We start from the raw sequence: 18,181 nt of genomic DNA on the forward strand, positions 1-18,181 counted from the left end.
TTTTTTTAGGAGATTTGTGAGAACTGAAACTGTTTTCTATTTAAATAAAAATAAAAATATCTTCAAGAGTTAATAACTGTGAAAGGTGGTGGAAACGTATTGAACTCAAGTTCTTAGAATGGGCATGCACAAGCAACTGCAGTGAAGCTGTTTCATTCTCCAGTCTATATTTTCCCTTATTCAAGAGAGATTTATTTATGCTTTCTGTAAAATCAGTGTATAGCCTTCTCACTACAGCTTAGTAGCAAATCCTACGGATATTGCCCTTTGGGTAACAGCAGCTGTCCACTAGAAACTGCATAGCCAAAATCAGTAACTTTCAGTCCCTCAACCTGACATTTGGAAGTAGTCATGGAGATGACTGGTGGGATCCATGCTAGACCTGGATGGGCATCTGAAATACAGATGTTATACAAAAATCTGCAGAAAAACACTGAGAATGAGGCTGACCAATGTGCTCCTATGCACACTTCAGTGAAGAGAGCTAATACAAGATTGACATAAACTGTCTTCTTTTTTAAAGCTTTTCTGGTTGCATTAAGTTATCTGGATACAGGCTGAAGAAGAAACGGAAGTATTTTTGTTGAGCTAGACTCAATTGTCATCTGGATAACAACTATGGAAACAAAAGAGAGGGGAAAAAATGTTGATGGAAGATACACAAAGGGAGCAAGTGGTCTGGCTTTGGATACATTGAGATACATTTTCTCTTAATCCACATGCCAAGTGAATACATGATGGCTGGGGCTTATATTTATTGAGATAAACATGGACAAATGTGTTTGGTGTCTGTATTATTTCAAAAGTTAAAAGACCAGATATTCAATAGAATGTGAGTATGTATTTAAGGATATATATATGAGGATTCAAGAGAAATAGACTTATGTTCAGTTCAGGTTGCTGCATTACAAGAGAGAGATGGAGATCCTGGAGAGAGTCCAGTGAGGAGAGATGGACAAAGGACCAGAGCCCTCTCCTGTGAGGGCCTGTTCAGACTGGAGGGGGCTCAAGGGGATCTCATTAATGTCTACAAATACCTGAAGGGAGGGTGCAAGAGGACGAGCTAGGCTGTTTTCAGGGGTGCCTAGGAGCAACGGGCACAAACTGGAACACAGAAGGTTCCTGTGAAAGGTGGATGTGCAATATGTAATAAAGGTAGCACTTCTTTACTGAGCATCCTCCTTGGAGATTTCAGAAGCCTCCTGGACTGGTCCTGAACACCCTGTTCTGGGTGCCCCTGCTGGAACAGGGGTCAGGTCAGAGGGCTCTGGAGGTCCCTTCTGACCTCAGCCATGCTGTGATTCTGTGCAATTCTGTGAACGCCCTTGCAAATGGTAGTTGAATCACAGAATCACAAGTTTGGAAACGACCTGCAAGATCATCATCATCGTTGGATTGAAGTTCTCTTTGTTTGTTCTCGAAGGAAAAGCTCAGAACTGTACACTGATACTGCTACACCCGAGCAGATCCTATGGAACAAATTAGCGTTGAGTGTAACCAGCTGTTAATGGGAAACTTGGCTCACTTGATTAAAAGTACTCTCACGATTCAATAAATATTATATTTTACAGGTAAATATGTCCACAGAGTATCGTGACAGATGCTGCAAGAATAAAAGGCATGAGCATAACAAAGTGTTCTTCTGCAATGATACTCAGGTAAAATTTAACTTCTCAGAATTTGCTTTGGAGAATATAAACTGCAGTAAATTCTACGTATAATCCACTACCTGAATAACATATTTTGATAGTGAGTAGTCTAGTCTTCTAATAGTCAAATCGTGGTGTTCAGGGATGTTCCTTCTTGGAATGTGGAATAATAGAATCCATCCAGCAGATAGATATTCTTTTCAATTAAAATATTAAGCAGTACCATATCCAAAATTTTTTTCCTACTGCATGAGTTGCTTTAAATTTTAATACAAATTAGTACAGAAAACTGGTTATAATTTGTAAACAAAAAGTAAGCAAAAAAAAATCCCAGTTCCTTGTTTTCATTTTTCTACAGAAATCGTATTACTGTATTATAATCGTATCCTGCAGCATAGGAAGTTCCGCACAAATGTGTGTAAGAACTTCTTTACAGTGAGGTGACGGAGCACTGGAACAGGCTGCCCAGGGAGGTGGTGGAGTCTCCTTCTCTGGAGATGTTCAAGACCTGCCTGGATGCCTACCTGTGCGACCTGCTGTAGGGAACCTGCTTTGGCAGGGGGGTTGGACGTGATGATCTTTGGAGGTGCCTTCCAACCCCTATAATTCTGTGATTCTGTGATTAGCTAAGCTTTTCACTTCAGATCACAAAGCTCTAAAGTAATAGTTTGGGCAGATCTTAAATGCAGAAAGTAAAATCATTAGCTGTAGTTGCAGATTTTATCATGACTTGATAAAAGGACTGACTCCAGAAACCAGGACATTTTTTTCTTGCTCTCTTTACAGGAAATAGGATCACTACAGAGTATGGCATGTAATATGCTCAAATTCTTTAATAAGCAAAAAATCAACAAAGAATTTAGGAGGAAAGCAGCATTAGTCTCATGTGGAACATTACAGGTTCTACACTGCAAATGTGGAAGACATAAAAAAGAAAAGGTAAGTGGCAGTGGTGGTCTTCAGCTTATTGGAAATACATGGCTTACTCTTCAGAGCTCTTCAACACAAACTATCATATCTACCTCTCAAAGGTACATCTATCACACACATTTTACATGTGTGATTAATTTTGCTCTGTATAGCACATCTTGTAACAGACATTAAGCCCAGTGCAAAGACTAGTTAAGTCAGGGACCTGGAAATCTGTAGTCAAGATAGGTACCCTGGTTCAATAGTAATTCAGTAAATTCTCCAGTAAGTATAAAGGTCAGGCTTATGCAAGGAACACCTTTGTGTATGTAAAAACATATTTGTAGTTAGCATTGAGGTTTTACCCTAAAATTAATGTTTAGGTTATTTCAATAAGTAATTTGTAGGAGTTTCTCTCTTTTCCATAATCCCTTTGATTACTGATTTTTATTTTTATCACAACATCTCAAACTTAACCAGAGTAATTAGCTCACAGTTATCTATGGAGCACAACAGCACAGGTCAACATTAAAAAGCTTCTATAATAGGCACCAAACTGTGTAATTCTTTATGGTTGTCTTACATAGCTAGATTGAAGGCTGCATTTAAGTCGCTCTTTAACTCCCTTAAAATGGAGAAACATAAAACCTTTACAACCCAAGATTAGTTCTACAAAGTAACATTTGTATCTGTATTTGGCTTAGACTTCGGCTCTGGTGAATCCCAGTTTAGTCACAGAAGTTGGAGCATCACCTTGTCTCGGGGATGCCCAATTTTATTTAAGGACAAATTACATTAAAGTCATTTCGTAAAACTCTGTGGTAGTCTATAAATGTCTATGGTGTCTTGTCAAAGATTATGCAGTGAAGATAAAGCCAGTATCTGTTCAGTGGTTTCCAGTGACAGAACAGGAAGCACAGGCTGGAACACAGGAGGCACCCTACAAACATAAGGAAGCACTTCTGTGCTGTGCAGGAGATGGAGCACTGGCACGGGTTGCCCAGGGGCTGTGGTGTCTCTTCCTTGCAAAGTTTCAGAAGCTGCCTGGACCTGGTCTTGGGCCCTCTACTCTGAGTGTCCCTGCTGGAGCAGGGAATGGGCCAGATGGACCCAGAGGTCCCTGCCAACCTCATCTGTCCTGCGGTTCTGTTAAGTCACAGCCATCGAGTGTGGACAGGAGCAGTCTCAATATCTTTGTGTGAGACCCTAGACATTAGGCCATAGCATCAGCCCTGTGGAACAGGACTGTTTGGTTCTGTCTTCTCAGTGTAGCTTTGGATGTTTGGCTCAAAGTTTAATTGGCTTTGTTCTTCCAGTCCTTCAAACAATTGAGGGTCATTTTCAAACCAGACAGAGGGTGTAGATGCTCTCAGTTACACATGCTGGTTTCCGCTGTACTTGCAGAGCATTAATGCTGCATGCTCCCAGACCAGCGGAAAGGAGCAATAGGGCTGTGCCAACAGGACAACTGAGGCAGGCTGTGTCCACGTCACCTTTTTTGAGGTGCCCAAAACAGTGGCTAAATTACTGTGTAGAGATATCCTGCAATACTTAGTGAGATGTAATGAAATTTGTTTCAAAAAATGCGTATATAAAAAGAATAAGAACTTTTTAATTAACAGTGTGTTATTTTTCAGGTTTGCATGCAGGTAAATGCACCTAATAATGAAGATACAGAAACAGCTGAACAACTGAAAAAGAAATGCAACCAAGAATTTTGTGAACTGAAAGAAAATATATCTAGCCTTCGATCCTGCTGGAATAAATTTGAAAAAATAATTTCAAGGTGATTACAAGTGAATCCTATTCTTTCAAAGTGACATTACTTGGTACCTTGGCATTTTGTATGCATTCTTCAAGTTACTCTGCTCATACGAACACCTTACGCCGGATTTGGATGGAAAGCTACTGTACTTTGTTACTAGGGATGGAATAAATAGAAATGGCTTAACCAAGCTACTGATGCCCATGAAAGGGAAATAAGAACCGGTGTTTGAAACAAAGAACTCCAGAGAAGGCTGTGTCCCACCTTCAGGTTCTGAAAAGTAGTCTGCATTTTTTTTGATCTTTTGAGTGACTTCATACAACAGAGATCTACTTAAACGTCTACAGCAATTTACAAAAAAAAATAGAAGCTGCAGGCCCCAAACCAGCTGACTTCCATCAGAATGAACAATTTATCAAACAAGCAGCAGCTCTTGAGTCTGTTCTGCTGATATCATAATGTTTTTAGTGTGAGCATCCAATCCAAACGATTTAAGTTTGAAAAATAGGAAAAGTTAACTTTTTCAAAAGCCTTTGAAGGGTGCTGATTTTTGAGAGATGTAGCATGCTTCTGCTAGGTGAGGCAGAGACAAGACAGTGAGGCATATGGTAGATGAGGAAACGGGCTGCCCAACTGTAGGTCTACTCAGCTGACTGCAAACAGCAATAACCTTGTGTTTGGTTATCCTAGAGATAGTTGACAGAGGACCTAGAATTTCTTACCTTTGGATCGTGATTTCTTATATTCAATTATTTTATATTATGTGTTTAACATGTTAGATGAACGTGACTTAAAACGTGTGAATATTTTCAGAGAATAATATATTGGCATTTAACTAATGAAGTGTTCATATTTAATTTTGGATAAATAGAGGTATTTTTATAGTTGTTTTTAACTCTTTTGCATTTTCTTACTTTGATATAATTCGTGGTAATAAAATATTTACCTTCTTTGGAATTGGGCTGCTAGTTTTTTGTCTGTTAGTCTTCTTTTTCACTTTTTCCCCCCACAATTAATCACTGAAGGAATAGTTACTTTTGTAACTTCTAACTGCTTGGGAATTCCCATTATAAGATGCCAATTTTTTAAATTGCTTATAACTTGGCAAATTTAAGCAGACTTCCAGACCAGGTATTCACCATGGACTAAATATTCTGGGACATCTTCAAATAAGTTTGCTGTTTCCTGAAAGAGATCAAATGTTTTCTGTGGAACTACACTCTATGCTGGGTAAAGATCTGGCTGGATGACCACGCCCAGAAAGTGGTGGTAAATGGAGTTAAATCCAGCTGGCAACTGGTCATGAGTGGTGTTCCCAGGGATCGGTACTGGGGCCTGTCCAATATCTATCTGGTGTAGGGAACCTGCTTTGGCAGGGAGGTTGGACTCGATGATCTCTGGAGGTCCCTTCCAACCCCTACAATTCTGTGATTCTGTGATCTTTTTGGATGACCTGGATGATGGGTTTAAGCACACCTTTGCTAAGTTTGAAGATGAAAACAAGTTATGAGGAAGAATCTATCTACTTGGGGGTAGGAAGGCCCTACAGAGGTTGGATAGCTGGACTAAGGCCAACGGAATGAAGTTCAACAAGAACAAGCCCCAGGCAATGCTATAGGTTTGGGGCAGAGTGGTTGGAAAACTATGTGGAAGAAATGGATCTGGAGGTGTAGGTCATCACTCAGCTGAATGTGAACCACCAGTGTGCCCAGGTAGCCAAGAAGGCCAACAGCATCCTAACTTGTATCAGAAATAGTGCTGCCAGCTGGAGCAAGGAAATGATCTGTACTCTGTACTCCACCCTGGTGAGGCAGCATCTTGAGTAGTGTGTTCAGTTTTGGGCCTCTCTCTACAAGAAGGACATTAAGACCCTAGAGCACGTTCAGAGAAGGGTAATGAAGCTGGTGTGGGGTCTGAAGCATGAGTCTTAAGACCAGAAGCTGAAGGAACTGGGATCATTTATTCTGGAGAAAAGGAAGCTCAGGTGAGACCTCTGCCTAAAAAGACATTGTAGTAGGGTGGCAGTTTGTCTCTTCTAGGTAACTAGCGATAGGACAAGAGGGAATGGCCTCAAGTTGTGCCAGGAGAGACTCAGGTTGGATGTTAGGAATTTTTTTTTTTTGCTGAAAGCATCGTTAGATGCTGTAAAAGGCTGCCTAGGGAGGTGGTGGAGTCGCTATCCCTCAGATGTGCAAGTAAAATTCAGATGTTGTACCAAGGAACATAGTTTAGTGGGGAAATTTTGGTGGTAGGTATACAGTTGGACAGGATGATCTTAGAGGTATTTTTCAACCTTGATGATTTGAAGATTCTATGAAATCTTTGGTATCCCCCAAATGATGGGATATCTTTCAAACAACTGTAGGGATCTCTTCTGATTGGACTAAGGTCTGTTCTACTGAATCCATGGAACTGAGCGTGCTCTACTTCTAACAGTAATGGAAGAAGTTAAGGGCAAATTAAACACACTGTGGTGCTTCTCCTTCCTCAACCCCACATCTATTTATAGTTAGGGAACTTCTTGAGTTAGAAGCACCTTTGTAAAAACTGTGACTGAGGCTTTCAACTATTCTTTTCAGCTCTTGATCTAAGGGAGTCAAAGTGGGGGAGAGAAGTGCACCCAATAAACAAGAGCAAAACAAACAAACAAACAAACAAACAAATAAAAACAAATCAAATGAAAAAACAATTCAAAATCCATTACCCTTCCATTAAACAGAAAAGAGACTTTCTGGTGTTGTACTGCAAATGAGAGTACCAAAACTACAATTAAACTTCTACTGAAAAAGTCCCACTTGGCACTGACTAAATTTCCCTGAAGAACAGCAGCTATTTTTTTGAAACTTAGGAACAGTTGGAAGCCAAGACTTATTTTCTAGTAACCATTATCACTTCGCAAGGTAAAGTCAGTGTGAAATACAAGAATACACAGATGAAATATTACTATTGAAATCATAACATTCAGTTATTTTAAATAATTTAAGCAGCATTCCAGAAGTCAGAGTTTGAGGCCAATCAAGCAGTTTTTGGCCTATTTTGGCCTTTCCTTTTGGGGAAAGATCATACTAAGGTCCAGAAAATAATTTTAGATTGTGTGGTTATGAAATTGTGGTTTTCCTGGTTGCTTCTCTTAATAAATATGCTGCTTGCATAATTCTTTCTGCCACTTTGCTTACATGCACAGTCATGCTGCCAAACAGCGATTTCTGCTTCTTGATTTCTTTCTTCTCAGAACCTTCTCCAGCCTTCTCTGAAATTATAAATGTGCTTAAACCAAACTGCTTTGCAGGAAATGGGCTAAGGGACCATGGTTGCAAGGAACCATGTGAATTGGACAGAAAGAGATTAACTCCTTTAAGTAAGATATTAAGTAATTTAAGTAATTTAAATAATTTCTAACAGTAAAGAGCCAGTTATGCATTCTTCTGAGAGGAAAGAATTTCTGGTGTTTAGAAAATCAAATAAAGAAAAGTCCCTGGGTTCATATTTCACTTTACACCATTTAACTGCCAAAGTTGCTCAGCTAAATCTCACTCCTGATTTTTCCTTTAGTTTCCTTCCTCTTAGGAGTTACTACGTGATCTTAGTACTGACAAGATTTTGCAGCTTTTTAGCAAAAGTTTCATCCAGAATGAAGGAAAAATATGTCTGCTTTCCTCTGGAGAGTGTGGTGAAATAAATGAAAGCCATCAGGAGGAACTTTCCCCTGAAAAGAAGAAAGAAAAAAGAAGAACTGGTCTCCACTGAGCCCTTTAAAAAAAAAAAAAAATCATGAGCCCAATCCTTTTTATAATTTCTGGTCACATAATAGAACTTCTCTGGAAGAATATAACTTCTGTTTCATTTTGTCAGCAAAACATGCTTTGACTTTATACAAAGCAGAAAAAATCCAGATCAAGTTTAGTTACAGGTTATATTTTATAGATTAAAAGAAATAATACTGCAGGTATCACAGTGACACACTCTACATCTGTATATTAACTAAGTATCCCAAATGGCTGGGAAAGGCATACAGAATTAAGTTGACAGAATCACAGAATTGTAGGGGTTGGAAGTGACCTCTAGAGACAATCGAGTCCAACCCCTGGCCAAAGGAGGCCCCCTACAGCAGGCTGCACAGGTAGGTGTCCAGGCAGGTCTTGAATGTCTCCAAAGAAGGACAGTCCACAGCCTCTCTGGGCAGCCTGTGCCATTGCTGTCAATTACTGTGAAGAAGTTCTTGAGCACAATTTTGTGGAACTTCCTACACTTCAGTTTGTGGCCATTTCCCTTGTCCGGTTGCCACACACCACCGAAGAGAGTCTGGCCTCATCCCTATGCCTCCCATACTTCAAATATTTATAGACATTGATCAGATTCCCTCTCAGTCTTCTTTTCTCAAGGCTGAACAGACCCAGGTCACTGTGTCTTTCCTTGTAAGAGAGGTGCACCAGGCCCTTTATTATCTTTGTGGCCCTTCACTGGACTCTCTTCAGGAGATCCTTGTCTTTCTAGCACCAGGGAGATCAGAACTGGAGACAATACTCCATATGAGGCCTCACCAAGGCAGAGTAGAGGGAGAGGATCACCTCTCTTGACCTGCTGGTCACACTCTTTAATGCATCCCAGGATGCCATTGGCCTTCTTGACCACCAGGACACACTGCTGGCTCACGGCCAACCTGTTGTCCACCAGGACCCCATTGGTCCCTCTCTGCAGAGCTCCTCTCCAGCAGGTCATCCCCCAGCTTTTACTGGTACATGCAGTTATTCCTTCCTAGGTGCAAAACACTACAACTGCTTTTGTTAAATCTCATCTGATTTCTCTCTGCCCAAGTCTCCAGCCTGTCCAGCGACTTGCTGACTGGCAGCATAGCCTTCTGCTGGGGCAGCCATTCCTCCCAGCTTCATATCATCAGGAAACCTGCTGAGGGTGTACACTATCCCCTCCTCAGAGTTATTGATGATGTTGAACAATATCAGACCCAGCACCAACCCCTGAGGAACACCACTAAATACAGGCCTCCAACTGGACTCTGAGCCAGATCACAACATTCTGAGCTTAGTCAGTCAGCCAGTTCTCACCATCCACTCACCTATTCCACACTTCCTCAGCTTTGTTATAAGGATGTTGTGGGAGACAGTATCAAACGCCTTGCTGAAATCAAGGAGACTATATCCACTGATCTCCCCCGATCCAGTGATGAGATCATAGAAGGCTACCAGGTTGGTCAAGCATGACTGCCTCCCGAGTGAACCCTTGCTGACTATTCCTGCTAACCTCCTTCTCTTCCAATTGCTTGGAGATGGCATCCAGAAGAAGCTGTTCCATCACCTTTCTAGGGATGGAGGCGAGGCTGACTGGCCTGTAGTTTCCTGGATCCTCCTTCTCGCCCTTTCTGAGCACCGGAATGACAGTGGCTATCTTCCAGTCTTCGGGCAAAGAGGAGTTTGATGAGGCCTTCTACAAGCAGCTGGAAGTAGCCTTGTGATGCCAGATGCTGGTTCTTATGGGGGATTTTAATTATCCAGATATTTGTTGGGTAAGCAACATGGCCAGGTACGCATACTGCAGATGATTCCTGCAACGTGTTAAATTCATATGAGCAAATACTACTAATTTAAGTATTTGGTATAGATTCTTCAAGACAACAGATACATACAAATCTTATCCTGCAAGTCAATTGAAAAAAAAAATCTATCCTTCTAGGAAAAGACAGTGGGTGTGTCCTCCCAATAGGTATGGTTTCCCAGAGATGAAATACATTACAATATTTTAAATCTGAAATGATATTACCTATCCTTATGGTATTTTATTTAAGGTGATTTCACATACAATTACAAAAAATAAACATGCATTTCAAGAAGTTTTATTGGCATATTCACTTTATTGTTAACAAGTGGCAAATTAGCATCAGGGGGTGATTTACATTTATTGATGAAAACAGAATTGAAGGTCTAAAATAATAATAATATATCAAATAAAACACAAACCTAAGCATTCTGCAAAAACAAACAAAAAAACCCACAAAACACTGGATGGTCACAAACAAATATTAAGTATACTGAAGGGCAAGGCAAACATAATAAATGCAGTGCTGACAAAATTAAATACATGAATGAACACTTAAAAACATGGAACATCAATAAATAAACTTATGGAGATACATATTAAGTACCATATGAAGGATGAAGACCAAGAGAGTTAAAGCAGCCATATAAAGTAGGTTTTCTAACAGCCATGGAATACTTAACATTTTACCAGAACAGATCCAAATCAATTTGCATTTCTGCCAGAAATTCAAATACAAGAACAATGAAAAACAACATTTAGACCTTATGCTCACTGTTCAACAATATTAAAACAAGTATTTGGTTTGCTGTCTCACAAGTTGCTGCTTGTATTGGAAGAAAATGATTTATAAAACAAAAAAAAAAAAACAATAATTATTTAAAAGAAAATATAAGTGGGCTGTTTTCTGCCAACACGAAATGGGACTAAGCAGAATAGGGTATTCTGGAACAACACACATTAAAAAAATAAAAAGATAATGAACAAAACAAAATCCACTAATATGCAAGACTAATCCTTTATATCATGAATGCTTGAAAGACAGCATCAACCAAGTAAATGCTGAATACAGCCAAGAATCTCTTACTGAACATTTTTTTCAGTGACACAACAAAGTAACTCAAAATTTTACTCTGCAACACAACCATCACAAGTTGGAATGAGCTGTGCTTCTTCAAAGTCAATGAAAATATTTTCACCAGTCACCAAAAACAACTTCAAAGACGATATTTCCACTGTCTCATACAACCCAAACAATTACTGATAGCTTTGTCAAACTGAAAGAAATGCAGTTGCAACAAATGCTCTTACAAAACACACATTTTTTAGTCAAGATTTCAGAAAACTTATAAAAAATTTGTTCATTGCACAGATACAAAAGCTACGTGTTGAAAACCAGTACTTCTTGAGAACTTAGTAAGACACTGACAATGCCATTTCATTTTAGACTCTAATTACATAGCCTACATCAGTGTGCACTGCTAAATGCCGTGTTTGTTAGCATTTCAACTACTGCAATCATACCTTCCCCCTCACAGACTTGGTAAGCATGCATCACGGAACCATTCTCCTCACACACCGCATTTCAGACACTAACTCTTAACTGCAACTGTGAATTAGGACCTAGTCTCACTCAAATGACAGAAGTTCCACGATGGGTGAAGTTCACCTCAGGTCTTAAAGGACATTTTGGAGTTACCACCCTGTGCACCTTGCTACCTGCTGCATGGAAGAGCTCAGACACAGCCAGGCACACTGCAGGGAAAGGATTGGTGCCAGGAGCACCATGGAGAGCTCCCTGGTCATGCAATCCTTCAGGTTGAGCTTTTCAAATCCACCTGAGGGAGGCTGGCGGCTGTTCAAACCTCTTTGGCAAGTAAGGAAATTTCTGCCTAGATGTCCATAGTTACTATTTGAAAGGGTGCTAAAGCTTGCTCTGCCTCCTACTGCACACTTTCCTGTAGAGGTGTACACTGAGGATATAACTACCTATAACTATCTAACCATACATTTAAGTTGCTGTGAATAGATACAACCTAGACAATTTCTTTCAGAACTGGAATCAGTATCATGCGTAAATATAAACTTGTGATATCAATGTTAGGCCTTATGCTGTCCTGCTTTTACCTCTGAAGCCAGTATATTTCAAAATTCCATTGCACTTGCATCAGTACAGTTTCAGTTCTTACAGCTCCTTTCTGTTGCACAGACATCCTTTATAAATCAAATAAAATACTCACAAAACCAAAATGTGAATGTAAACATGCTTAGTTGTGCATGCTGTGCACCTCAGCAACAACATTCTTGTTTCTCTACATGGGATTTTACCATTAGCCTTTCTTTATTTCCTTCTTTTCTCATTAGTTGAATTTTATTCATGTCTTAGCAAGCACTTCAGGAACATACAGTGGCAGATGCTAAAAGAAAGTCTGTTATAAGCTCAGAAATAGACACAGGTAACATTAAAATCACATCAATAAATTCCTGAATATAGCAGGTGTATCAATTATCTGTATGGGGCTTCACAATCCCCCAGTAGTGTTCAGCATTGTTGTGTATCAACTCTGCTTCAGTGAAACAACTTTTTATACTTGCAAGACTAGAGTTCTTACACAATATATATGTGCATTCACAAATACACAACTGAAAAGACAGATGAAGTAATCGTATCATCCCAAATTTACACATTTAGTCTAAGGAATTTATGCTTTTAAGTTAAGTATCTGTCAACAAGTCACCCAGAGGATAACACTAGCTAAGTTATTCTTAGCAGTGCAGTGCATCTGGGTGCACAGATCACCTAGATATGTTATGTTTACAATTATAAAACTTTCGATTCTTGATGCATTCAGGAACTCTGCCCTTTCAGAATACGTACTGATGTTTTCTCCTCCCAGGAAGAACCAAGACACAAAAGCAGGGGAAGGAGTAGGGCAAAGGGGGCGTGAACCTAGGTCTTGTTAGACTGAATTCAGATCCTTCTTGGCAGATGCAATACACCTGAAGATCAGAGTCTTTACTTATCTCCCTTACAGTTTTTTTTTTAATTTAAATACTATAATAGATTCATTTCCATATTCAGTTCTGTAGAGCTAATCTATTTGCAAGCATTTAGATGGAGTTACAGTGATCTGTTCTGATCACGCATGTAATACTGTCTACTGTCAGCAACACCGAAGACTTCAGAAACATGTCACTCAGTGAAAAAAACAAACGGCTCATAAAGTAGATACATACTAGGTTTCTGATAGTCTGACTGTAACATAATAAGCAGCACAGTCATTTACATTTTCATTGTTACTATTGATAGTCATTTATACTTCAGTAGACATTCTTTTAAGGCCAAATTAAAAGTTCAGGAAATCTCTAAAATTTTCCTTTTGGTTCAGGTTAATTCCATTTCTAATTCTTGCTATACATCACAGAATCGTAAATAAACCGTGTCTCTCTCACTTTACTGTATGCAGCTCTGGAAGCAGAGTTACACAACTCAAAAAGCAGAAATTATTATTTTATATGAATTGATTTTAAAATTAGGAGATGTACCACTTGCAATTCAAAGGAGAAAACGTCAATATATTTCTCAACAGCGTCACTAGTCCTTGAAAACCTAGAATATATTTATTTCCTTACAAAATGTTCTCCTTGTAGAATGTATTTTCATTAAGTGGTAAAATGCATACTTCTGGCAGAAACAAGAAATGGAAATTCATCAAGTCAGATAAAGGAATTGATTACTTTATAGATTCACTAACCAATCAAACCTATTTTGGATTTGCACCTTTTCTGATGGATGCTCCTAACCTCCATCAAATGTAGACCTGCAAGGCCCAAGTCCTGGAGAAATTCTGTAAAGCAGACTTATCTGTGCAGGATTCCAATTTTTTCTAAGTACAGATAGGGACGTGCCAAAATATCCTCTGACCTAAACTAACTAGAATACAATTCGGCTAAAACTTGTCAGGTCTCTCATTAATGGTTATCCAACCTATCATGCTCTGTAGCCAGCTTATATCAACTATTTACAAGACTACACTAGGTAAAAGAATAATTTCTAGAAATAACTTTTTATACAAAGTGTAAGACAATTTCATATCATTGAAGTAATTCTAAAATACCAATAGTTTCTGGCCTGGAAGATGACTACATCAAGCCTCTTAAATCTCTTATCCTCCAAGAACAGAACCTGATTTGGAGATTAATTTCTTCATTCATGTTTACTCACAACTGGCGCCACTGATGTTAATCACGTTTTGAAAATGCGTTCAACGATTAAGTTACACTATAGTGCAACACTGCAGTATATTTTACACAAGCTAAAAAAGAAACTATATAAATTGCTTCTGATAATGTTTGTGAGCTGAAAGTAACCATTTTTGACAAAAAAAAAAAAAGTGTACTGTGGTAAAGGCACAATTAAGTCCTTCCAGATTGTTCTTCCAATAAGACAGTAGCAGTACTTCAAAATAAAACTTTACAAAACAAATCACTACGTTCAGACACAAGTGATACAGCTTGTGAATGGTTTTAGTAGATTGCATTGTTTAAAAAAATAAACTAAAACCAAAACAACCACCAAAAAAGGAACAGCTTACAGGTCCTGACACTTCATACCAATGAACTCACATGAAGACTGTCACAAACTTCATGAGGTTACTGTTCAGAGCCCATGAATACCAAGAACTGGGAAGGGGAGGAAAAAAAAAAAAAAACAGAAGAAAATCCACCACAAAAAACACATGTAGAGCTGTAAACATACAAACTCTGAACCTGCTATTTACACAAGATTAAGTATAAAAAACTTAATTTAAGTAACTACTTAATTTCTACTTTTCTAATAGTATACATTTTTATGGAACTCTTTTTGTATTGGATACAATAAGAAGGTTGTTTTTTAAAAATAAGTTCAACAGTTCTAGGTACAGTTACAATAGAGTCCCCTTCAGGAGACAAGGAAAGAGAAAAATAGGACCTTTGCAAGCCTTAAGGACAAAAGTAAAGAGCTTTCACATATGCTAGCCATGGTGGAGAGCACAGGGAGAAGAAGAAAAGTATTTATGAATAAAAGTAATTAAAATATCACATTTGTCTTTATAAATACATAAAATATTAACAAGTTCTTATTCAAAAAAAAAATGGGCAGAGCAACAACCACAACTTTTGATTTTCTTAGATGCGAATGGAATTTTCAGACTTTTTCCTATTTGAATCATTAAAAAAAAATCCTGCAAGTAACTGGAAAGTTCAGTTAGGGTATTACAGTGAAGAGGTTGATGCACTCCAGTTTTTGCACTTATAACATGGAATTTATAGGGAGTTGCTCGTGTTGTTTTCACTTACAACACAGATAGCATCTAATTACTATCACTTAAGAAACGCCTCCACAGAGAAACTTTTGATGCAGAAATTCTTCATGGCTAGTTCCCTATGGGTGAGTGACTTAAATAAATTCTATAGAATTATATAAGAAAAGTAACACTGAACCACTTCCACCACTTAAGTTACTTAACACATTTTTACCCTAATTTAAAATATTTCCAACTGTGATTAAAGAGTATTTCCTTGAATGGCACAGTTTTAGGTACCTGTTACTTTTATATACAGTATACATATTTATATATAAATTACTATGTAACCAGCAGATTGCACTCAGAAAATTATAATGCTTCAACATGTTTGCAGCATGAAGCCTAACTTGGAGTGTTTTCGTTTTCCATGCAGCAGCACGTAGCAGATGCTTTCAGGATCTCCCTTTCTCTTTGATTTTAAGAATGCATTTACACAACCATTCTTCGAATTCCACACTCACAGCAGAACTTTGCCCATTCCACTGGATACCTTGTTCCACATTCATGGCAAAATTTAGGTAACTGTACAGATGAATTTCCTTCATTGCTTTTTGAACTTCCTCCATTGACTGACGATAGGTAGCCAGCAGTGTCATTCCCAGTTTTACCATCAGACCTGAAAAAACAGATATAAAGAACTCCAACTAACTCAATTCAGTATATTTTGATCCAAAATTATTTAAATCCTTGCAGTGAATTACTGCCGTTATTTTCATGCTTACCTTGTAAATTTATTGAAATTCCCCTACTTATCTCCAGATACAAGGCAACAAAAAGTGCCAAAATTTTTAGAAGCTGGATCAAGTAAGTTCTTGAGTCTTTGTGTTAAACAGACCATTTGGAAACTTACAAAAACTAGCTTGTCAAAATAAGAAAGTCTAAAAGGAAGTCTAAAAGAATATTTTTTCCCCTTTAACAGGCACACACCAGACAAGTTCTTTACGTACCGTGCGTGTAACTTTCATTTAACTTCTGTTGAGCCACATGTCATTCAAAAGAGCATTCACCCAAATGTACAACTATTCCTAAGAGATTTTTGACATTTCTAACACTATCTCCTGCACATCTTAGACACCAGATGACAATGCTGATGTATTAGAGTAAGGAAAATATATTCTGCAATGAGTACTCTTCTTAAGTGAAGATTCTATTGCTGATAAAATAACAAAACTAAAAGCTACCTTGAGTAACTGTCTGAATTACTAGTTTTTCTTTTGTTTGATAGAGCACCCGTGCTCATAGTCCTTGCCACACTAGGAGGGGTTGACATCCGTGTTTTTGTCGCACCTCTAAAACAGAAAAAAATATTGATCAATTATATACACACAAGAATAGATATTTATGCTACATACAAAAAATTACAAACATACAAAAACACAAAAATTCAATAATCCACCCATCTGTCGCTTTACTGCATTAATAGCTTATTTCCTATGAACACCAGATAGAAAATCTTTGCTTGCTTTGGACTGCACATAAATTTAATCTTGCACTGCAAGCTCAATGATGGCACAAGTCCTGTCCTGTTCACATATTTTGTTTGTTATCATACCAAAATACAAGCAGAACCCACACTACTGATTGTTTAGTATATTCTAAGGTCTTCTTTGACAGATTGCAAGTCACTTTATAGTATTGGCAGGGATTTCAGAGAAAAAGAAAGCAGCAGACTGCAGGTCACAATGAACTGGTGGGTCTTGTCAGCACCAGCATATGATTTCTAAACTCCAGTGCACATCCTAAACACACTGAACATCTCTGTGCTTGCTTTAGTGAGTGGTAAAAACTTCAGAATTCTTTGGAAAATCTCTGCAGCACAAAGGAAAAGAAAGATAAGAACGGGCATCCTTTTTTCCATCTGTAATCAAGAACAGAATTTTTCTTCATTGCTCAAGAGACTTACTATTCATCAGGATTTCTTCCTTGCAAGGCTTCAGTGACTATGACATCTTGCGCATGACCAACCAAGTTTTTTGGTTCTCATTATTGTACACTGATGAATACATTAAAGTTGGGACGGGCTCACGGGTAAGAAGAAATATTAAAACAGGATCTCACATAAAATTTAGTCACCAAGAGACCGGTCAGTAAGAAAAATCTCAACAATGATTTTTTCCAGATGAGCCTATCTGCTCTTTTTAGAATTACAGACAACATACTCTTGGTTTGTTTTTTCAAGTGTAAATGAAGAAAAAACTTCAAATGCTTCACTGACACAAGTAAGTATCAGTGTACTAACTCCTGAATTTCAGGCAACTTTTTCTTCCATATCAGTAATATAGGCTAAGAAGGGCTTTTCAGTTCCTTCTGTTTAAAACCAGTGACTTAAAATAATTCAATGGAAAAGTGATCAAATGATTAAGCATGAAAATGGAATCCAGGAACAAAATTTAAGATTGAATCAAGTAAAGGTATCAAGTACATTTGGATAGAATATTCAGATTTAACAGGAATGGCTTCTGCATTCAACAGGCATATTGGAATTATCAGAGATTCTGGCTCACTGGGAAGAATACCAGCTTCTTCTCCTTTAGTTTTCCTATCTGTTCTCTTACTCAGCAAAGAGATTCTAAACACGATTTCATTAAAAAAAAAAAACAACAACGTGGATTGAAAAGCACTACATAATTTTATATCAGAACTAACACCTAAGTTATATCAGTTTTTCAGGAGATACAGACTTTCAGGATAAAAAAGTTTTAACCAATTCAAATTATGCTGTCACAAGTATGCACAACTGTACAGATCATAAAAACTAGCACGTGTTATCTTCTCTATCTCATTTTACATTGGAGACAGACCTTTCCTTAAATGCAAGTAAAATTCAGTAAAGCTCAGTAATGCAGGAACACATACTGGACTTTCACTTGCTCTGAAAGCTAGAAGAGTGTGTTAAGAATAACTCAGATGAAGAAATAGAAACAGTGGATCATGGTTCAGTGATGAGAGGAAAGAATGAA

At 38.1% G+C, this 18,181-nt stretch overlaps 1 protein-coding gene across 2 annotated transcripts in view; it reads right to left on the bottom strand.

Moving 5' to 3' along the window:
* Positions 1 to 10,155: 10,155 nt before the first annotated feature.
* The window catches only part of ZC2HC1A (zinc finger C2HC-type containing 1A), a 34,672-nt gene continuing 26,646 nt past the window's right edge, over positions 10,156 to 18,181 (bottom strand). For both annotated transcript variants that reach the window (XM_048939356.1, XM_048939355.1), the window contains 2 exons: positions 16,403 to 16,510; positions 10,156 to 15,837 (listed from right to left, as the gene is read on the bottom strand). In XM_048939356.1, the coding sequence (XP_048795313.1) occupies positions 15,651 to 15,837; positions 16,403 to 16,510 (295 nt within the window). In that variant the 3' untranslated portion in view covers positions 10,156 to 15,650. The remainder of the gene's footprint in view (positions 15,838 to 16,402; positions 16,511 to 18,181) is intronic.

This window comes from Lagopus muta, chromosome 3 (genome assembly GCF_023343835.1).
Source record: "Lagopus muta isolate bLagMut1 chromosome 3, bLagMut1 primary, whole genome shotgun sequence".
Lineage (NCBI taxonomy): Eukaryota > Metazoa > Chordata > Aves > Galliformes > Phasianidae > Lagopus > Lagopus muta.